This window comes from Orbicella faveolata, unplaced genomic scaffold, assembly GCF_042242905.1.
Source record: "Orbicella faveolata isolate gen_17 unplaced genomic scaffold, um_ofav_v1 contig_13, whole genome shotgun sequence".
NCBI lineage: Eukaryota > Metazoa > Cnidaria > Anthozoa > Scleractinia > Merulinidae > Orbicella > Orbicella faveolata.
Genome location: NW_028301540.1, coordinates 1,867,634 through 1,891,358, shown reverse-complemented (window position 1 = coordinate 1,891,358; position 23,725 = coordinate 1,867,634). Strand labels below are relative to the sequence as shown.

Genomic DNA, 23,725 nt, shown 5'->3' with positions numbered 1-23,725 from the left:
TTTCTGCGTGAAGGGAAATTACAGTAGAAGGTTGCATACAGGCTATACCTACACAGTGGCCTTGACATGCTTGAATTAGCAAATCAAATTAATTTGCACGTGATTATCTATATAATATAACTAATTACATTTTAATAATCAACTTTATCTATCAAGGGTAGCACCGAACAGTAGTAACTGAAAAAACCCTCGTATAAATATTTACAGAATAAAAAGATGAACTATTAAAAATTAAATAACATAGAATTATTATGATTATGATTATGATTATGATTATTATTATTAACATATCAGGAAATATGCTTTAAGTCCAATGCTGAACAATTATTTGTTTCTGGAATGTGCTGAAAAAATGTCTGTACAGAAACTCATCTGGCAATGTTCTCCCTACAATTTCTATAAATTGCAGATTCAAGACTCCATCATTGAAAAGATTGTCTCACTGCAAGTGAAAAGTCTTCCAGACCTTTTGCAAAGCTCCTCCATTATAGGGTCTGCTATTCAGGAAACAGAAACAGTGTCTGACACGTCACTGGTGAGAAAAATAAATGTTGAGGCAGGGTATAGCAGGAGGATGCCGGGTTGTGGTAAGGGGAGATGAACAGAAAAGGGGATTACCCTTTCCTGGTTTCTCTAAATATTTCAATCTCCAATATCTCACCTTGAGGAATATTGCATGATCACAGAATGCTTTAAGATCAAGCTTATTTCCCTCTGTTCTAACTAAATAATAATATTTATAGATGTTTTATCATTGCCATCCACGAATGTTCATTAATTTCAAGAAACATTTACTTTGATTGTTAAGTGCACCAGCTGGGTTGTTTCTGGCATTTAAATATCCAGTTAAACAGTGGCATAAGCATTACATAAACATTATCCCATAAACACTATCCCATCATTTCAACTATATGTTCAATGTTTCTTAGCAATGGCCCTGATGACAACCACGATTTGGGTCGTCACGTCCCACTTGATGCGCTTACATAATCTTTAAGTTTTGATCAATGTCTCGAATTGCGAGTTTGGGACGTCTGTAAAGAGAGAATCATACTCCGATATCAAGTCAGGCATGTGTAGCCATTGTTAGTTACAACAGGCTGTGAAAAGCTATTGTAGCCTCAGATTCAGCCAAGCAGATAACAACTTATTCTGCTGATTACACTTTATTTTGATAGGGATCCTCATTGTCTGCTATTGATTCAATGGCATCATTCTTATGGAACGCTACTCAAGCAAAAGATGTGGTCAAGATACCGCTGGTCACCCAATCTGCAGAAAACTTAGGTTTCTGTCTTAACAGCTTGCTGAAGGCAGGAGCAGTCATTGCATCAGGCGATGTTCATTCTGATCTTGAAGAAAAGGTTAATATTCGCCGTCTTGTATTTCTAACGGGTGTCAATTGTTACTTCATTGAAATGTACAGGGACACACTTTGATCTATAACTTCGATGATAATTACCTAACTTGCATTTTTCAGTAATAATTAAGTGACAAATTCTTACACTAACAGTCCTTACATGCACAGTGGTTAAATTTTCCCCAACCTTGGCACTGGTTACATGTTTTCCCACACATGACTTGCCTTACATGTTTTAATATTCCTATGTTTGGTGCTGGTCACATGTTTTCCCACACATGACTCAGCTTTCATGTTTTCCCATGCTTGACACTGTTTATACATGTTCTCCCACACAACTCGCCTTACATGTTTTCCTATGCTTGGCACTGGTTACGTGTTTTCTTACACATGACTCGCCTTACATGTTTTCCCATGCTTGGCACTGGTCCGACATGTTTTCCCACACATGACTCGCCTTACACATTTTCCCAAGCTTGGCACTAGTTACATGTTTCCCCACACATGACTTGCTTTACATGTTTTCCTATACTTAACACTGGTTACATGTTTTCCCACATGACTCACCTTACATGTTTTCCTATCCTTGGCACTGGTTACATGTTTTCCCACACATGACTCGTCTTACATGTTTTCCCAAGCTTGGTACTAGTTACATGTTTCCCCACACATGACTCGCTTTACATGTTTTCCTATACTTAACACTGGTTACATGTTTTCCCACACGACTCACCTTACATGTTTTCCTATCCTTGGCACTGGTTACATGTTTTCCTACACATGACTCTCCTTACATGTTTTCCTATGCTAGGCACTGGTTACATGTTTTCCCACAGATGACTTAGCTCACATATTTCCACACACTTGGCACTGGTTATACGCATGTTTTTTCATTGCTTAGCTCTGAAGCAATCGCCAAGCCTTTCCCACCTTTCTACTTGTTATAGGTTTTGCAGCTGGTCACATGTTTTCCCAAGCTTGTCAGCATCTGCTTCAGTTTTTTTATCTTTGCCTGGATTGATTCATTGTGTAAATTGTTGTTTTTCTTGTGATAATGGTTGACCACATGTGAGTACCTTGGAGTTTGATTTAGAAAACAATTCTTTTTTTTAGGGTAAACAATTAGTCATGAGATCCATGGACATCCTCAGCTTAGTTGGAGATGCAGTGCTGGCCCTAAGGGTTCCAGATGAAGAAATGATATCGATTGAGACAACAGGACTGACCATGACCTTAGGACGCCATAGCCTGGATAAACTTGTAGCATTAAAAATTGGAGATAAAGATGCTGGATTTTTTTTGCCGGCTGAAAAGAAAGCATTGGAGTCCAACGGAACACAAAGAACAAGTTTTGTGGACACTCAGGTATGCATATTGTATCAAGCAACAGATGATGACCATCCTGAGGGAAACAAGCTTTACTTACTTCTGACATTTCTGAGAAGTTTGGTTTGAGTTGTTTCCCTTGACTACATCTCAAGAAACACTGAGAAACTTATTTTGTTCCGTTCGTGACCCGAAATAAAGTGTACAATATCCACAGTAGTAAGATATTATTAAATTATTATCAAATTATTATTAGTAGTACTTCATGGAGTTTCAGAAAGACACTAAACAGAATGTTTTTTGAGTAGCACCATGGCCTTGCACGTGGTGTTTAAATCTAGGTACATTTCTTTTGTATTGTAATGACGGATTTGACTCCTTATTGAAAGCTCTAGATCTCTTTCCTAATTTCCCTGACAACAACTAGCTTTGTTTCCCCTCGGACTGACAAAAATGTTTTTACAAGGTTATATATTAATAGAGTTAGGGACCAGGCTGCCTGAAATAACTAAAGAATTAAAAAAGGACAGGGAGCTAGGTCTACAAATATTATATGCCATACATTTTTAAACACAAGTTAGTATTTTTGTATTTTATATTTTATGTGTTAGTGTTGCCAATTAGCTATTTTTAGCTAAATATCTCTGACGCATTAGTTAAGTCTATGTATGTATGTATGTATGTATGTATGTGTGTGTGTATGTCTGTCTGTCTGTCTGTCTGTATGTATGTATGTATGTATGTATGCATGTACGTACGTATGTATGTAAACAGGATATCTCATATGGGACACCCTTTAAGAGTGTGTCCATGAGAAAACCAGGCAGGAGGTGACACAGCTCAAATCACCGATTTCGCTCAAACTTGCCACAAATGTGGGGTTTGGTGAGTGAATTGTTGTGGGAAAAAAAGTAGGTAAAAATATTTTATTCCCTTCAAGTTACGGGGACCCCCTGCAAAAATGGCCATTTGACACTAATTTATGCATATTTAATTAGCCATCTTTGGTTTAGTATTTCTACAACAAGAAAAACCATGTGAAAAGGAGATCCACTGGATCATGTTCTACTGTACAACTATCAGTCTGAGAGCACAGATATTCATTTCAACTGGGTAATTTGACTTCTCTCCGTGGCTTCATCTTAAGTAAGGTACATATTTTGTAGTGTTGTGAATAGCCTTTAATTGATGGCAAATATCTGCCATGGGCAAAACCAAATACACATTATTCTAACCTGGATGGTGAGAGCAATCAATAAAGTTCTCAAAAAAGCCATAAAATGTTTAGGGACTTCAATATTGTTTTCTGTGCTGGCGTACTGTTTACATACAAGTTTACCATTTATGGCCATTTCGTGAACATCCACTAAAACGCAAAAGCCATTTCTCTGTCTTAACCTAACTCGAAATCAACAAGAAATATCAAGCTAAGCATTTTCCTATCGATTACGAGTAAAAATTCGGTGAAAAGAAGTGCTTGGGACACTTCTTTCAAATATTTCGTAACTTTACAACAAAATGTATCGTCCAGATAGTACGCAGCTCTTACAAGGTCTCTCCTGATTGGCTCGATCAAACAATCGGAAACAATAGGGTACTTAAGATTCAACACGGCGGACGATAATCGCGAAGCGCGAAATTGAACAGAGTGAGTTGTTTTGGAGCGGTGTGTTTTCCTCTTCAGTTTTTAAAAGCCTGGCAACGGTTAATCTATGAACAAAGAATTATAACAGGTTTGCATCACGTTTCCATTTGGGCGTTTTTGCGTTTTGAGTGTAGATTTTCTCTAAGCATTACACGTTAAGGGCCCATTAACCGATCTTTTCAAGCCGTTGCTAAGGAAAATTTAGTCTCATCTAACCTCCTCATTTTTAGTTAGTTCAGAGTTATTTCATGTGTTTCAACTTTTTCATGACCAGTAACACTAGGATGACGTCATCAGGCCATGCCCATCGTCATGTGACTAATACACAAAAAATGCAAAGGCTCTCAGGCAAATTACTTTCTCGGGATTTTTTTCATTGATTTAATATTTTAAATTAAATCCTCATTACGTTATGCATCGATTTTGTTTCATTTCTAAAAGGTCAGATTTTGAGAGAATTTCAAAATATTGAAAAATTTGTAATTTTTTGAAAAAAGCATGATTTCGAAAAAGGAATGCATAGCTTGTTGCCAACGTTGGCTTTATTGGAAATTCGTCGAAAAAGGCTGGATTTAATAAAAAAAAACCGCGTTTCCTTTAGCATTTAAAGAAACCGGAAGTGCGCGCGATATCTATTGGAAGTTACCCTATCAGCGCATGCGCAATTTACACTACCAGCGCACTTCGGTAAGATCAAACAAAGCCACACGGAGTTAGTTTTTCTCTTTCTATTGCTCTTGTTTTTCTGTCTTTCTCTTATTTTGTCTTTGCTTGTACTTTTTTACTTTGCATTTTGCGAAACACAAAGAAAAACATCTAAAATGTATGCGAATTTGCAAGTTTTTGAGTTGTTTTTATTTTCCGTGCTCAGGTTGACGTAAGTGACCGGAAGTGAAATTTCACCTCTTTAGCAACGCGCGTGAGTGCGCGCATGAATCGGTTAATGGGCCCTTAAGAATTGAAGCAGATTATTTCCCACGAATTATCAAAACAGCTCTAAATATTTTAATATTTAGAGCTAAGTTTAAAAACTCATTTGCAGATAATTCTTGCAAATGTTAACCAGAAGTATTATTTTAGTTTAAGTAAACTTACATTGGGAGTACAAACATAGTAGAATTTTAAGCTATTATTTACCCCATGTAAACTTGAATAATATTCGATCGCATGTGGTGTTTGGAGGTTTTTATAAATACACTCCAAGAATTAAACGCTGCAAAATGTACCCAGAATTTCAAACACAATTCCGGTTTAAACCTCGCTTGAAAACTTATGGCATTTTCTCTGCAAAGGGTAGAACACCAACTTCATTAAAGTTGATGATTAATTTTTCATCGAAGTATAAAGCCTTGCTCAATCCTCAAGAATTGCTGATCACTACCAAGAACTTCATAACAAAATAAATACAAACAAATAATATTAAATCAAGATGGGTATCTTTTAAAGTAGCTTGCCAAGTTTTTGTATAGGAAAAAACTAGGCATTTTGTGTTGACAAACTCATTGCTGTGGACACCTCTATGATGAAGACATGCACGTCCCTTTCATGGATAATTTATACAGGTCCAGAGATGTTCATGGGGGGGGGGGGGGGGGGGGGTGAGGAAATTTTTTCAGCCATAAGGGGAAACCTACCCCAAACATTGCTCTAATTAGCTCTAATTGTAAGGATGTTGAATACTTTCTTCCACTGATGGGTCTATTTGATCAGAGTGACCTTATTTATTTTTATCAGATTTGACTGTCTATTTTATTTGTTATTTGATTTGTTTACAGCAGTTTTCAATAACTGAGTGTCGTAAAACCAAAACTAAACAGTTACTCACCAGTTAGACTAATCAGCCAATCTAAAACCATAGCAAAACCAAAACCTTATTATTGCCTGATTACTTTTGCCACTCAATTGAAAACCACTCTATTCTATTTAACATTTAATTTGTTTTCTGGTTCGGTCTGTTTTTTGTGATCAAATGCCCTTGTCCCTACGCACTAAGCTGGGCGTTAACCAAGGCATTTTCTCATGAATAGAACTGAAATTAGGTGAAGTAAATTTGGAGTAACTTTGTACTGTTAAGTTTGATGCAATGAATTAATTTTAAAAATGTGATAAGAAACCAAGGAAATATAAACGAAGCTGCTTAAGCTTAGCTTTTGAACTGTTTTTTCTAAATAGAGACCTGATGCAATATTAGCATTCCATAGACATACTGTTTCAGGAGAACAAAACCTAAGGTGGGCAGTAACATGATTGTATTCAGTGAGGGATGCTCCACGAGTATTTTGATGTCCATCATTTCCAATATTTTATATAGCAAATCCCCTGCATTTTCATTTGGTGGAATTTGGTGGGTTTCTGACATGGACAAACTAGTTTCATGTCTGCCAGTTGACTCTGGTGCCCTGGGGTTTGAGGGATTGGATATGGGGACTTTGCAGATGAGCTCCCAGTTGAGGGTCTTGGAGGATCTTCTTTCCTTACCATCACCACAACTCCATCTTCAAGACTATCTTAATTTTATTTCTCACTTTATCATTATCATCTGTTCTCATCACGCCAGTAGGCGCATAAGGCTGCCATGCTCTCAGTCCAACACTGTCCATTTTGCACACCTAGCCTTGTTACTTTGTTTCTACGCAGTCTTTCTTCCAAGTGGTCTCAGTTCTCCTTCTCACCCTTTTTCCTTCTGGTACCTATCCCAATGCTGTGAAGTAGTCAGTCATTTCCACCCTCTCTCCTAAGTACTTGTCCTAACGAATTCTACCTTCTACGTTGTACCTTGTAACTTACGTCATTCTCCTATCTCATTTAGTGGATGTTTTTAAAATTGTTTTCAAGGGGGGCATGTATACACTGTTCATCAGTCGTTGATTTACTGGTGGTTGTCGAGAAGTTATTTACAATTGGCAGTTGTAATGCGTTTAAGCGGCCGTTCCCGTTGTGGACAGGTGGCTGTTGTGAATGTATGGACTGTCCGCTGGGACAACAAAAAGTGGCTGTTGTTAGAGAGGGGGCCGTTAGTGGAGGTTCAACTGTAATCATGCTGTTGTTAGGTGTTGTAATTGCGCCCTGAACACCTCACTGACTGGCAAACAGTGTTAGGTACTTTTCCATGTCGATGTTAACGTATTCCAGTACTAGCTCTGCAAATTCATTAAATTGCAGTCCAACCTTTTCCAGCAATTCTATCTTGGATTGTATCATTAAGTTTCCCGAGAATTTCATCCTTTCTGAGAACTGGATTGATTCCAATTACCTTTAACCTTTTCCAGTATTGCCACCCACTTGTTTCTTAAACTGTCCAGTGTTTCTTTTTGGCTTATCCAAATGATCAGACAATACCAGATGAAAGTTTTCCAAGAGCATGTATGCTCCCTTTTTAAAACCAAGGGCATTAGATAATCTCTGAAAAGAGAGCTATACTCTATTTCAAGAAACCATTCACAAGAGATTAGTTCCTCGGTTAGAGAGAAATTTTCCTTTGCTTCGCTATTATGACAGGCAATTTAAAGCCAATTATAGCGGCCAGACAACACAAAGCTTAGAAACATTTAAATGTCTAGGGTTGTCCAGGCGCGTCAAAAAGCCCGCCAAAGTGCTTGATGGAAGCCGAGTCAAAATAAACATAATATAAAACCGGCATAAATCAAGGCAAACATGAAAAAAAAAAAAAAAAAACACAGTATCTTTAACACTGTTTGAAAAATGCAGTAAACACAGTCAACTATTAAGCGGCCACCCGTCAGCATCAGGCGGCCTGTGTAATTTATCGAAGTCCTGAAATTATTGTTTGTAAACGACTGCAAGAAAACCCTATTAACCGGCCACCTCTATTAAGCAGCCGCGGCCACCTTTTGGTCATTCCAATTTGAAAGCCGGAGAGCGGCCATCCAAAATTTAATACACGTATACAGTTTGGCGAAAAGGCGATGAAAGATGGCGGTCTGGGATAGGGGTAACCCGAAAACACGCGGACCCCCACAATGGACCGGGTCCGCGGACTACCCTACGGAGCGGTCCATGGACTACCTCTATGGACCCCCCTCTACGGACCATCCCCCAAAATAAAATAAAAATAATAAATAAATATTTTAGTTGCGGGTTGTCTAATAGATTACTCGTGACGGCGAAATTTCGAACGTTACATTGTGCAAATGGGCAGACCTGGATTCAGGCTTGGGTGCAATTTATATAATTACACATTGCCATTTCCTTTGCTTTGGCCATAAAGTATACGAAAGATGCGTACGGGGAAGCCTCCAGGAAGCCTCGAAATTTGTGTTCTTTCCCCTCTGCCATTTTATTCAGCCCATCCTCCCGTGGATTCGTGAACTCGTTCCAGGCTTCACAATTTACTCAGCGGAATAACCGATACAAACAAGAATAAACGGCCTAAAAATATATCTTCCATAGCCAGATTGAGCCACGAATGGAAGGTAAGAACTTTCCTTTTTAACATTGGCATCTCCTTACGCTGAAAACGGCTTTTAGGCAATTTCTTTCTAGGAGGGGGGGTGGGGTGTTAAAAAATCCAAGTCTGTTACATTTGCACAGTGTAACACTCGAAAAATCACCGACACGAGTTTGAATCTATTAGACAACCCATAAGTGAAATCTTGATTTATTATTTTTACACTATTTTGGGGTGGTCCGTAGAGAGGGTCCGTAGGGGTAGTCCATGGACCGCTCCATAGGGTAGTCCGCGGACCCGGTCCATTGTGGGGGTCCGCGGACCGGGGCTCAGTGTTTTCGGGTTACTCCTGGGATAGAAAGTGATGACTAATAACATCATCCAAGCACACATTTATCATGATTGTCTTGACGTGATTCCATGTCCATTAAACAATTAACAGTATACGAACCCCTATCAAGCCACCTCCCATGGCAGCTTAAATTCACGAAGTAGTCGAAGTAATTTTCCTGCCCATTGGTCGCAAGTCTCCCAGAACAGATGTCTGCGAAGTGTTAGGGGAAATTATTGCTTTCAATAAGATTAATGTTCACATGGACTAAAGTAGCATAAAAGTAGGATTTTTAACGTTTTAGGAGTTCTCTTTGAGTGGAAACCTGTAGAAATAGTACACTAAATAATTTACCTTCAGCAAACTTATAGCAATTTTTGACAGCATATAACGACAAATAACAATTTGCATTCGCCGTTAATAGAAAGAATGTATTTTACGCTAAACAAACTGAAATGATTAGGCAAAAGAAACCTCAATTTTCAATTTATGTTGTAAATTAATGCTGGCTTTACACAGCTTTCTAAGCTAGGCATACACTCTCTGGATGGACATTACAAAACACCTTTCTAGAGACCACCAATCAGCTGTATTTATCGAGGTTTCAAACTGACCTTAGTCAACATGCAGATGAGTTTAATCAGGCTCTTTCAGGTTTCAAGCTGACTTTATTCCGGCAACCTTCTTTAAAATTGTCGAATGATGTAACCACGTATTTTGTTAGTATAAATAGAGTGCTCTTATCCATGCAAGACGAGTTACATGGAAGATTTATGTTGAAGATGGAGAAAAGAATAAACATGAGCCATCCAATTTCAATGGGTGTCCTTATTTCAGTTGTAACAGATCCAGTTGGTACCTTGAAACCCACAGTCAATCTCACAAGTTTCCAGCCTGTAGGCCTCTCAACGTCCATTTTCTTAATTTAGAAGTTAGCGACAAAACCCGTCACATATTTTGGTTGAATAATATCTAAAACCTAAGCCCAACATGGGCCACAAGGGCAACAAAGACAACATGGGCAACGGGGCAACGGGGCAACATGGGCAACATGGGCAACAAGGGCAACATGGGCGACAAGGGCAACATGGGCAACAAAGGCAACAAGGGCAACAAGGGCAACAGGGCAACAGGGCAACAAGGACAACAAGGGCAACATGGGCAACAAGGGAAACATGGGCTACAGGGCAACAGGGCTAGATGGGCAACATGGCTGTAGGGCTACAGGGCTACACGAACACAGGGCAACAGGGCAACATGGGCAGCATGGGCAACATGGGCAACACGGCTATAGGGCTACAGGGCTACAGGGCTACAGAAACAACGCAACAGGGCAACATGGGCAACAAGGGCAACATGGCCTACAGGGCTACAGGGCTACCGGGCAACAGGGTTACAGGGCTACATGGGCAATATCGGCAACAGCGGCAACATGGGCAACATGCGCAACATGGCTATAGGGCTACAGGGCTACAGGGCTACAGGAACACAGGGCAACAGGGCAACAGGGCAACATGGGCAACATGGGCTACAGGGCTACAGGGCTGCAGGGGTGCAGGGGTACAGGGGTAGAGGGCTACAGGGCTACAGGGCTACCGGGCTACAGGGTAATAGGGCTAGAGGGCTACATGGGCAACAGGGCAACAGCGGCAGCCGCGCAACAAGGTTAACATTGCATGGGCAACAGGGCAAAGAGGGCAACAGGGCAACAAAAGCAACAAGGGTAAGAAGGCAACATGGCCAACTGGGCAACAAGGGCAACTGGGCAAATCTTCATCCTTACTTTATACCTTTGCATGAAGCATTTTTTATTTCAAGAAAGTAACAAAGAATTTCAAGGCTAAACTAACTTAAATCAACCTATGCATTCGACCTACGCTATTGATATCCTTTCCCATCAATGTTTTTTTATATTTCCTTCTATATTTATTTCTTGGTATTCATTTCTTAATATTTCTTTAATTAATCCACTTCTGGTTGATTATTTTTTCATCCTAAAACTACGTCGACCAATCAGAGCGAACCTTGTAAGAGCTGCGTACCGCCTGAATGTATCTTCAGGCCCGGTCCAAACGCCGCTCCACTCATGTGCCGAACCAAACTTGATAAAGTTCGACTTTAGAGCGACTTTGGAGCGACAGCTGGTTCAGACGGCGTACTTGCGTCGAACTCAATTCGGGAAGCCGGGGGTAACATTTTTCGACACGAAAATATGCGCTCTGAATTCACGACCTCTGTCCAAATAGAAAAGCTGTGACTAACATTTCGCTGTTATCATGCTGTTATAGCAATATTTAGGGAAGCAAATTCAAACTCAAGGTTCAGTGTTTGTATTTAGACAGGTTTTCACCCGGTTAAATCGACTTGTTAAAGGGAAATCTAATAACCTGGGCTATTTTCACGAAGAAAAAGCAAAAAAATGAATTTGCGCTAAAGAAACTCGCTTATACAGTCCCGTTTCTCATAAATCGAAGGCATCCCGGTATTTTGTTGTCTTTATTTTTAGCGACGCCTTTGAGCTTCATGGATGACTGGTCACGCCACTCAATTTTGAGCCAATCACGAGTCCCGTTATATGAAAAATACATTACAGTAATTTATGCATTAGGTTCGACATATGAGGAGAACGCCGTATGAATCAGCTGCCGCTCCAACGTCGCATAGTGTGATAGACCCTGCCAAATTTAATGTTGTTTGCCGCACCAAATACGTAATTTCCGTAGCTAGGGGGACTGCAGCCCCTTCGCCCCCCCCCCCCCCCCAGCTTGTACGCCTATATGCCTTAAGATATAGCTCCGAAAGTATTTGAAAGAAGTGTCTCGTAATCGATAGGAAAATGCTTAGATTGATATTTCTTGTTGATTTCGGGTTAGGTTAAGACAGAGAAATGGCTTTTGTGTTTTAGTGGATGTTCATGAAGTGGCCATAAATGGTAAACTTGTATGTAAACAGTACGCCAGCACAGAAAAAAATACTGAAGTCCCCAAACATTTTATGGCATTTTGAGAACTTTATTGATTGCTCTCACTATCCAGGTTAGAATAATGTGTATTTGGTTTTGCCAGAAGCATATCACCTATTCTAGGTGATATGCTTCTGGTTTTGCCCATTGCAGATATTCGCCATCAATTAAAGGCTATTCACAACACTACGAAATATCCACCTTACCTAAGATGAAGCCATGGAGAGAAATCAAATTGCCCAGTTGAAATGAATATCTGTGCTCTTAGACTCATAGCTGTAGCACATGATCCAGTGGATTTCCTTTTCACATCGTTTTTCTTGTTGTAGAAATACTAAACCAAAGATGGCTAGTTACATATACATATTTAGTGTCAAATGGCCATTTTTGCAGGGGATCCTCCTAACTTGAAGGGAATAAAATATTTTGACCTACTTTTTTGCAACAATAATTCACTCACCAAACTCAACATTTGTGCCGAGTTTGAGGGAAATCGGTGATTTTAGCTGTATCACCTGCTGCCTGGTTCTGCCTGGTTTTCTCGCGGACACACTCTTAACGTTATTAATGCCGGACAGTTGATGAAAGTTTTTGTCCTTTTTGCAGATGCTATCAATCCCATTCAATCCTTACACTTGGGACAGTACTAAGCAAAGAGTCAACTCTGATGTCTTAGCTCTGGACTTAAAAGATGACTCACGCAAGCTGATCAAAGTATCAAATCTCTCAAACAACGTTATCATCGTTTCACCATTACAAAACCAGACGGTCTTCTTCGAAAATGGGCAGTATTTCACCCAGAATGATAATCTGCGTTTTCATGTAATTGATGTTGAGTACGAAAATACCCTGATGATGCTGGAAATCACACCTACTGAGGCAAATACAAATCTGTTTGTGTACTTGCGATATGGTCAGCGGCCAACCACCCAAGAGCATGACCTCAATGCCACTGTCTCGAAGAGCGAAAAGTGTGTTTGGTCACCAGGTGCGCATGGCAGAAAGGATGGCAAAACTGAATGCTCCCAGCTAACGAGTCCAATAGAAACTCTCGCCAAGCGACCAGGGAAGTACTTTCTTGGAGTGCAAGGCTATGACAGAAGTGGAACAAACTCTCACAAGAGGGAGAAAAGATCATGTTTCGGAAATAGACGACAAAAGCGTTCATGTGTCGAGGTCAAGGACCCCCCTCCCACTCCCCCTCAGGGCGGAAATGTAACTGTGGTGCCAGTATACGATTCTAAATCGGATCAAAACTATACTCTGAGGGTAGCCCTTGGGAGCTGTGTCTTCTGGTCAGAGGAGAGGGAAAAGTGGATAGCAGAGGGCTGTCGGGTGAGTAGTATAAACGTTCTTTAGTCAGGTCTCATTTGTAATTTTCAATTTTGCAATCTTGTGATCTTTAGAAGCCTCTGCTTCTGAAATTCTGGTATGAAAGAGTAATCCGCGGCAACTGTCCAGGGCATGTAGTAGTTTTTTGACGCAGGCTGTAGCACTCTATGAACCAATCCAAGATGAAGTAATTATTACAAGCCTGTGGTGAAATTCTTTTTATGATGAAATTTTTAACAGTCTGGCAGAGAAAAAATTAATTTTGATAGGACGTTTTACAAGCAGCGTGATCAGCTTTTGCTAGCCTACGTACTACAAATGATGATGTGGAGAATTTTAAATGATTTAATTTAATTCTGTTTTCTTTTTCCGTTTATTTTTTACCAGGTTTTATCAGCAACATTGAACGGATTTATTAATTGCTCCTGTAATCATCTGACTTCATTTGGAGGAGCTCTTTTGATTAAACCGAATCCCATTGATTTTGACAAGGTCTCAGTGGAGTTCAAGAATCTTCAAGAAACTGGAAATGTTGCAGTTATTGTGACGATCTCTGTAGTTCTCCTGTGTTATATTGTCGTGCTGCTTATCGTCAGAAAAGCGGATAAAAAAGACGCCAGAAATGTAAGCATTGAAGAGAACAATTTCTTTCAATAGAGTGCATAATTACAGTCAAGGCTGTAGTCTTCCTTATGGCCCTACATATGAAACTAAGTTACAACATGACTTATTACAGGAAGTTTAACCATATCGATTTATAAGAATTAATGTTGGGTTCAACTGTAAAATCCGCTGTTTTGAACATTTTACGAACTTGCCTGGTTCTACCCTGGAATCCAACAATTTCAGTTCAACAATTTCGGAATTCATACAAAAGCAGCTTGTAAAAAAAGGTGTTTTTGTCCTGCCGAAACGCCCGTACATATTTCTCATAAGAAAACCCGTCCATGCGGCCGCCCTGTTAATACGGCCAACGATTACGTTCTGAAATTCCAACTTACAACCAACCAAATACGCATTTGTGTTTTTTTGTTTTTTTTTTGTTTGGTTAAACAAAAGAAAAAATATTGAGCGATTTTCTTGTTTATTCAAACGCCTGTAACATGTCATTGACCTCTGTCGTTAACAAATCAAACACAATTTCCTTCACAAAGATGTCACTTAAAATAGATCCCATTAATGCTGTGAAATTTTCATGGCCCATTGGTGACCGTTTTAACGGGGTTCCAGTTTATTCGTTATCATGATCTTAGCTTGAGCCGTTAAAACTTCAGGTCTAGTATCTCACAGTACATATATTAATGAAATCCACTTTGATTCCTAGACTAGTCTGCCAGTGCATCTACCCTCCACAGCAAGCTGCTCACACATCTATCGGATAATCATTTCCACGGGCGTGTGGAGAAATTCAGGTACAACAGCTAAGGTTGCCATGGAGATATACGGTAGTGAAGGAAGCAGCGGAATTATTCAGCTCAACTTAGACGAGCCTGGCGTGGATAATTTTCTCTTTACTCGTGGAAACACGGATGTGTTTGTTCTTAATCTTAGTCAGTCTCTTGGTACGATTCAGGCAGTGCGAATTGGTCATGACAACTCTGGTGAGAGCCCTTCCTGGTTTCTAGAAGAAATCGTTGTCATTGACGAACAGGTGAATCACGCTTGGGCATTTACCAGCAGCCAGTGGCTTGCCCTGGAGCGAGAAGACGGTCGAATTGAGCGAATCATTGAACAGGCGCCAAATGAGGGCACTTTTAGACACGAGATGCTAAAGCGTTGGTGGAGAGGTCTGACTGAAACCCATCTTTGGGTTTCAGTTCTAGCGAAGCCGAGGAGAAGCCGCTTTACAAGAGTACAGCGAGCGTCGTGCTGCCTGTCAGTGCTGCTTACAGCCATGTTTGCTAACGCGACGTTCTATAAGTTGGAAGGTAAATCTGAGCAAGTGCTACAAGTAGGACCCCTGAAATTCTCGTGGGCCCAAATCATTATCACTTTTAAAAGTGCACTTATCGTTGCACCCATAAACATTGTAACAGTATTCCTTTTTCAGAAAGGAGCAAGTGAGACTCAGTGCTGTCGTAAAGCGAAGTGGCTTACCTACCTGGCCTGGTTCTTCTTGTTTAGTTCTTGTGTTGTTTCTGCTACGTTTACCATCTTCTACAGCTTGATTTGGGGAAAGAGCACCAGCGAGCAGTGGCTGACGTCAGTGCTTGTATCACTGGGGAAGGATGTGACAATTACAGAACCTGCTAAAGTGTTATTCATAGCGATATTCCTCGCCGCCATTGTCAAATGGAAAAAGAGTAGATCTGAAGGACGCCAAAGCCACGAAGCAGCTGAAAGTAGCCCCTCACAACAGCGACTGTGGAAAATGAAGCTATCTGAAGTGGAAGACATGAGGAAACAACAGCTAAAGAAAAAGAACTTGTCGATTCTTTACTTCGAGCTTGTCGTTTACGTCCTGTTCATCTTCATGGTGATGGTCTTGTGTTATGGCAACCGGAATAGTTACCAATATCACATGACAAAGTCCATCCGGGATGGGTTACCAAACTTTGAAAAGGTAAGTACTGTCAACAATGAAACAAGTCTGGTTTAACTCCAAACTGAGTAAACATGTGGATTCGCTTGGTTTTTCATTTGTTGAGCTGTTCAGTTCAACGAGCAGTACGAACAGTAGGCATAATGTTTAAAACCAAAGCGAAATGTTCTTCAATTAATTCAACTAAGTTAGAGCGGTTTTCAATTGAATGTCGAAAAGTAAATTGGTTTTGTCGTATCATGCTACACGATTGGCTTAAAAAACTCGCGCCATTTTGTCATACATAACCAATCGAGACTCGCCCGCATATGTTTTCCCGCGCGTCGCGTCAGCTTCATGTATTTACTTCGATTATTGATTGGTTCGTTGGTCTGTGTCCCTTGTGACTGGCTTAAGTGATTACTTTGGTTTTGGTTTTACGATATTCAATTGGAAACCGCTCTATGCTGTTAGAGAGGTTTTCAATTGAACATTGAAAAGGAACTGGCTATTTGGAATAATGTGGAATTAATAGTGATATTTTTATTCTGGAATAAGGTCAGTCGAACGCACCCTGAGAATGAGTCCAACCTATTTTAGAGCTTAGAACGTGGCGTCACAAGACCTGCGGAATGGAAACGATTTCGGCTGGGTCCATACCCTTGGGGAAAGAAAGGAGCAAGTGAAATATTACCCCAGTATGGACCTCGTGTTAGTTCAATAACATTCGTATACCGTAAATCCTCGAATCAGCGCCCAGGGCGCTTATTTCAAATTTGGGAGAAGACGGGGCGCGCTTATTCGAGGCGGGGGTGGGGGGGGGGGGGGCGCTTATTTAATTTTTCCCAAATCTTGGCCTGCAGATCATTTTTTTTAATACATCTGCGCGTAAACAACAACATAAACTGTTTATTGACATAAAAAGCTGATGCTAAAGTTTAAATGGCGGCACCGTGAGTACTTCACGTGTTCAACGTGTTCACTTAACGTGTTCACAAACTGAAACAATGTACAAATCTAAGCTCTACATGACGAAAACTATACATCCTTTGTTGTCTCATTACTCGCCCACAAAATGGGGGGGGGGGGGCGAGGGGAGGGGGGCGATTATTCGAGGAGGCGCTTATTTTAGATTTCGGCCGTTAGGAGGGGCGCTTATTCGAGGGGTGGCGGGGGGGGGGCGTTAATTCGAGGATTTCCGGTATTTACCGGTCCATTTACCTTTTCTCTTTCTCTTTTCTCTATGATAGGTTAACGATAAGGAGAAGCTCTGGAGCTGGTTAAATGACGCTTTTATCCCAGGTGTGTTTGCGGGCAGATGGTACAATGGCCAACAAGAGAATCAAACCGTGTACATTGGAGACAAGCACTCAATCCTTGTTGGGATGGCTCGAGCACGGCAACTAAGAGTTAGACCGAGTAAGTTTTAGTCTCAAAGCACAATGTTTTGCAATGGCAATAATCGCCACTTTAATTGTATCCGGAAGAAAGTGCATACAGAGGCTCAGATAATGGCTAATCCATGGCGGTCTTAAAGGAGTTACGTCTCGGTTTGCGCATCTTGACAAGTTTTGCCTAAATATTTTAAGTGCGTCCTTTGTAATCCGTTTTAATCTTTTCCATCCTTTACCATCCTTGTTCCTTTACTGTTTATTATTATCTCTTTGGTGTTTCTCTACTTTAATAAGCTACTAGTATCCGGTTTCTTTCAATTTAAAGGTAATTTTGCATGTGGCCAAAATTACTTAAAATACCGTGATTGAGCTACTTCAGTCACTATTCTGTGAGCTGAAGACAGATAAACAATAGCCTCCATTTGGCGCGGAAATACTCTCGGATATTTGTCCTTGGACATTATCTGTTCCGAGAAGCGAACGGTTCTCCGCGAGTGTAGCTCGAGGAACACTGTGAGCTTTGAGGAATAGATAATGTCCAGGGACAAATATCGGAGAATATTTTCGGGCCAAATAAAGGCTATTGTGTTTATTATCCTTTAAAGTTTTTTCGCAACACGCGCGGATTTGAAAATTGGGGAATATCACTCGGATATTCCCCAGTTTTTACTGGGACGAGTATTCAGTCACGTGACGCGTTTAGACCAGTTGCGCGCGAGTGAAAATACGTGATGGATTATAAATATATCTTATTAGATGTTTTGGTGGGTAGTGTCGCTGTATATTTTTACCAGTTGTGCCGTATTTTGACGAGCCCGTAGGGCGAGTCAAAATACAAACAACGAGTAAGAATATAAAGCGATACTACACACCAAAACATCTAATAATAGAACTATTATTGAATTCGGTTTGTCGCGTTTACTATTGCTTTAACTAAAACTGTCCAAAAGCAAATATACTTGTTCCTTCAACATGTTGTTGGACCCTTGAAGTGTGAGAAAAGCAGTCTATGAGTTATATCTACTTGGAAATTTGTCAAAGTAGGTTAATTCTGATTGTAGCATTAGCTATTATGTTCTTATTAACCTCTTTGTAGTAGAACAGAGCCTTCTTTAAGGCATGAACAGCTATTTTCTAATAATGGTTTTGTAAACATTTTCAGCATCCTGTAAAGTTGATTATATGACGAGAATATTTCCGGTGTGCTACGACGGATACGGGCTAGAAAATGAAGATAGAACCCCCTATAGTAAACCAACCTGGAAGCCCATCGACAACTCTTCGAGTCACGAGGAGCTACTTCGACTGTGCCCGAAGCCCTGGCGATACCAGAATCCGGGGGAGAGTGAAACTGTGCCCAAGTGGGGACAATTCTCATTTTACCCTGGGGGAGGATTCGTGGCTGACTTAGGATACGAGAACGCAACAGGTTTTAGCATTATTAAGAATTTAAAAACTAATGACTGGCTGGACAGACAAACCAGAGCTGTTATAGTGGAATTCTCAGCCTTCAACCCGTCAGTAAATGTTTTAGCTATTGCAACGTATTTCTACGAAGTTGGGGCGTCAGGACACACGGCAACGTTCACGAGAATTGACGTTCTCTCTTTGCCCTCCACTCAGACCGCCGCTAAACAGTTGTATATGATCTGTGTTCTTTTATTTATCATCTTCGTGCTGTGGTACCTTGGACGAGAGGGTTACAAGCTCTACAAGCGGGGTTTCCGGTATTTTAAATCCTTCTGGAACTGGATAGAACTGTGGCAGTTGTTTTTCTCCGTGCTAGCTATTATTATGTATGTGGTACAATCGGAAAAAGTGTCTTCGGTCATCAGAAAATTACAAGAAAACGTGTATGGTAAGATGAGTTTCCAAGAAGCTCTGGTTTGGCGCGAGGTAGATAATGTCGTTCTTGGTTTGATGGTGTTTGGAATCTCTGTGAAACTCTTGCGCCTGATAAGATTCAATAAACACGTTGCTGTGTTTTCCATAACATTGAAGAACAGTGCGAGACATCTCGCATCTTTCAGTGTTATTTTCTTAATTCTTTTCATTGCCTTCTTGCACTTTGGTATTCTAATTTTCGGAGCGGGATTTGAGCGCTATTCATCGTTTCTAAAAGGTAGTGTTTTCCAAGTAGAGTTGACCCTGGGTCGAGTGAAAGCAAGGCCAATCCATCAGTTAGAGCTCACCAACAAAATGTTCGGAAGAGTTTTCGCAGCCATGATTCTGCTGAGTACTACCATTTTGGCGATGAACTTCTTCATCGTCATACTGAACGACGCACTTGCAGAAGCAAAGAACACTGCAAAGGAAAGCCCACTTTACGACCCTGGCGTGGACGAATGCAGCTGGAAGAAATCAAACCAACGCCATCAATTTTATGATAAGATAAGTAATGGCTTACGCCAACCGAAACACGAGGAAACGTTAGCCCGGTCAAGCATCAGGAAAAAAGCATCAGGAAATGCTAATCAAAACAACTCGAAAAAAAAGTCCTTCTTTGATCAAGGCAGTAATATTATTGTATATCCGAAGCATACAAGGAATGAGCATCGCTGCCATCTTAATAAGAAGGGAAAGAAAGTGCGTTTCGCAGAGGATGTCACTAAGTCTGAACTGAGAAGATTACAGGCGACCAAGAAAGATCTGTTCCGACGCTTGGACAGTATAGTCCAAGCATATTCCATAGAGGCCGAGCAGGAAGAGAAACTTGAGTTGATTATGAACGAGATGGGTGTTCATAACTCTTTGGACCCCGTGGCAAACGTTACAGCTTTTTCGAATGAGTCATTTGAATATCACGAGCGACCAGTTAGCACTCCCGACATCGTTGAATGAATGAAAACAAATCTAACTGAGGCCATATTAAAATTTTCATTGTACATAATGTAACCGACTGAAAACAAATTAATTCCTTTAAGTAACAAACAAAGTATGCTTTGTTAAAAAAAAAAAAGATTTGTGTTTCTACTAGTTTGTCCATAGTATGCATTCTAAGTTTTCCACTGTACTCCAGGAATTGTTCGACCTCACTAAGCGTTTAGGGGGATCTTTGCAGACATAACCACATGTCTATGTAAATACTTAAATTGATTGTGGTACGGACTGAAAAAAAATGTAAAAATTTGACTAAACAATTGTGTAATTTCTAATCATGACAGCATTGTAGCTAACGACTAGGTTGCTATTGACAACTGCCCTGTATTTCCAGCCTTATGGTTATTTTGAGCAAACGATACTTTTTAATTTTTCGCTTATTAGTTTAATTTATGTATAAATATTGAGTCCAAATAAAGTTGTTGTTGTACCTGAACCAGGTTGTGTGACGAACTAAGATTTTGCCCAGTGGGCCACTAAAGCAGCCTTACTCGCATTTTTTATTATCTTCCAAAGAAACATCCAAGCAACGCAAATGTGAACATTTTTTGGTTTTTTGAATCTTTCATTGACTTTTGTTTTCTTTTTAATCGATTATTTTTTTGCTTTTTGTTTATTTTTCTTTCTATTGCAAGATAATAAGGCGAGTTTATGTTACAACACGATCTGTCAGCCGAAACAGTGCCCCTTAAACATGTAAAAGAAAACTCGGTCGATGTCCAGCCATCTTGACCAACCCACATTTGGCTTCAAAGGGAATGTTGTTGTATTCCTTGTTGTTGTTTTGTTGTTGTTGTTGTTGTTGTTGTTGTTGTTGTTGTTGTTGTTGTTGTTGTCGTTTGGCACTGACCGAACTAGTGTGCTTCAGGAAATTTGGTTAACATTTCCCTTAACGACAAATAATTTTTTCAGGATCTTCCGAAAACAACGAAGCCTCCCGAGAATTATGCGCTGAACGTTTCTGAATTGTGATTTACATCACATTCATTTATCCGAGTGACTTGATTTTTATACGAACTCGCGCGATTGGATGATTCAACGCGTTTTTCTTTTGGCGTGCTTAATGAACTCTCGTGTATGCAGTACACTAAGACATCTTTATGGCCATTTTCTGCGGCTAACATGAACACGGAACGCCACAATCCGTAACAGCATCAATATCGGCGCCATGTTGCTCGAGAAGTCTCACAATATTAGCATAGCCATTTTGCGCGGCGTAATGTACAGGTGTCATTCCACCGTGATTATTTCCCAACTCATCAAAGCCTCTGTCTCTTATGACTCGTGTCTTCGAATTTAAGCAGCTACGGTTCTGAAGTAGAAACAGAACGTTCTCAGTCCTGCCTGTCGCCGCAGCGTGATGAATTGGAAATCGGTTTTTCCAGTCTTTAATATGAATATCTGCTTGTAGTTCTTGAAACAGCAACTCGAGTACCTCGCGCGAGTTACATCGCGCCGCATGATGCACACCATGTTGGCCGTCATTGTCAATATCATGAATACGAGCTCCTCTCCTCGCCAGAAATTCGAGAACCTCTCGCGTATTACCTCGGCAGGCGTGGAGAAACGGGGTTTCTCCGGAGAAGTCCCTCGCATAAAGATCCACTCCATTGGACAACAGAAACTTTATGACATCAACACTGTTATTCAGGCAGGCCCACATCAGTGGTGTTTTACCTCTTTCGTCTGTTTCACTGAAGAATCTTTGAACATCGACACAACTGCGTCGATTCTGTAGAAGTCGTTGTAATTGCTGCACGCTTCCGCGTCGAGCAGCTTCGTGGAGAAGAGAGCTTGTCTGAAAATTACGCGTTATATGACCAATGCAGCAAAATAATTCACGTTGTGTTTGGTTGTCAATAAGGTCCTTAAGAAATGAATTAATTAGCTTTTCTCCAAGAGAGATAGCGGCGTCAAGGTTTGTTGGGCTACAGTGAATTAGGACGCCAAGAAAATCCAAACTCACTTGATCCCAGATGCCTTGTCGTAAACTCGATACAAGAAGAGCGCTTGTTTCGTTTATTTTACCAAGAGCAATTGCTTGAAGAGAAACCTGTAAAAAACATTTTGGTATGTCTCTCAGTATAAATATGCTCGGATATTTATCTGCGTATATTATCTGTTCCGACTAGAAGCAAACAGTTTTACGAAAGCGCGCAAAACTCAAACTGTGAGCTGCAATAAAAGATATGATAGTAAAGGCGGTGGAAAATTTCCTTTTTATTCCTTTTATTTAGTTTCATACGATCGCTACCGATCATTGAAGACACAGGCGAACCTCCCGTAATCGACAAAATGTCAAGCTTAGGTGGTCGCTTATGGGAGGTGGTCGCTGACGAAAGCTTGAACCAAATTGGGTCGAATTTTTTGCCTCATTAGCATATGGTGGATAGGCTGAAAAATGATGACGTTCAGGAAAAATGCAAGATTTAATGCCCTTGAACACTTGCACCAGGCATTTGAAACGATCTTGCTGAATTTGCCTCTAGATGAGTAAGCTACCGCGACCGCTTTTATAGCTAAAAGTTTGAAATTTTCTTCTGTTTTTAACCTCCCATAAGCGACCACTTGACAGATAGTATAGAGGAAATTGGATAATAAGGTGTTGTAACATTATTGTATTCCTGGTTAGTACAAGAGACGGAAATTTCTGAATGGGAAGAACCGGATTTTTTTCGGGAAATTGACTTTTCACACGAATAAAACATTGCAGCGGCATTGGCGCATGGGGCCAGTCTCAGCAGTTACCATATGTTAATGAGGCTAAATTTTGACTCCATATGGTCAAAACTCTCGTAAGTGACCACCTCCCGTAATCGACCACTTAGGCTTGACATTTTGGGTGGTGCTTATAGGAGTTTCGCGACTGTATATTTCGCAGACAAAATTCAAAAAAGCGACTTGGGTCTTGTCTCGACCACTCGATCAAACAATCATCTAAAATCAGTAACACAATTCGACCTTGGCAACCATTCTTAACGATTGATTTCCAGTTAATAGATATTGGGCACTGACTAATAACGAATGTTATGGGTTAATCTTACGATTAGACAGGTGTAGATATGTCTAGTTTTAAAACATCAAAGAACGGTTTATGTATTCTACTTTGGCAATCCTCTCAGCTGTTAACTGGTTACGCTGTCAGTGAAAAGTAAAACCTGGGGCTCTTGTTTTATTTTTCACAGAGTGTCAGTTTGCATTCAATACGTCCTGCTTGAACAATCAAACTACATCTGAGTCAGAAACAACTCCCGTATACTCCTGTCAACCGCAGAAAATTATATAGATAAGACTTTTACCAAATAATGTTTTTTCAAACCCAGCTTTGAATTTTTTCGCGATAGAGGTTCCAAAATGACAAATAAAACTGTGTACAATGTCAAAACAAGTCAACTTACCGGATCCATCTACAAAAGAACCAGCAAAAATAATCTGGACTGTCTGTTTCGCCAAATATTTCTTCCCCTCGCTGCGCTGAGTGACTACATGTAATGGGGCGGAAATGAGTTTCTTTATCCAAAAACCGGTTCACTAAATCAGGTGGACTGACAGTCAAACGTTTTTGG

At 40.4% G+C, this 23,725-nt stretch overlaps 1 protein-coding gene across 1 annotated transcript in view; it reads left to right on the top strand.

The window, feature by feature from the left end:
• Positions 1–20,595, top strand: part of LOC149114595 (polycystin-1-like protein 2) — a 43,722-nt gene extending 23,127 nt beyond the window's left edge. Inside the window, exons 4-11 of the mRNA XM_089284013.1 lie at positions 410–535; positions 1,179–1,364; positions 2,474–2,725; positions 12,639–13,367; positions 13,752–13,988; positions 14,689–15,927; positions 17,136–17,304; positions 18,442–20,595. Of these exons, the coding sequence (XP_089140139.1) occupies positions 410–535; positions 1,179–1,364; positions 2,474–2,725; positions 12,639–13,367; positions 13,752–13,988; positions 14,689–15,927; positions 17,136–17,304; positions 18,442–20,120 (4,617 nt within the window). The 3' untranslated portion in view covers positions 20,121–20,595. The remainder of the gene's footprint in view (positions 1–409; positions 536–1,178; positions 1,365–2,473; positions 2,726–12,638; positions 13,368–13,751; positions 13,989–14,688; positions 15,928–17,135; positions 17,305–18,441) is intronic.
• The last annotated feature ends 3,130 nt before the right edge of the window (positions 20,596–23,725 follow it).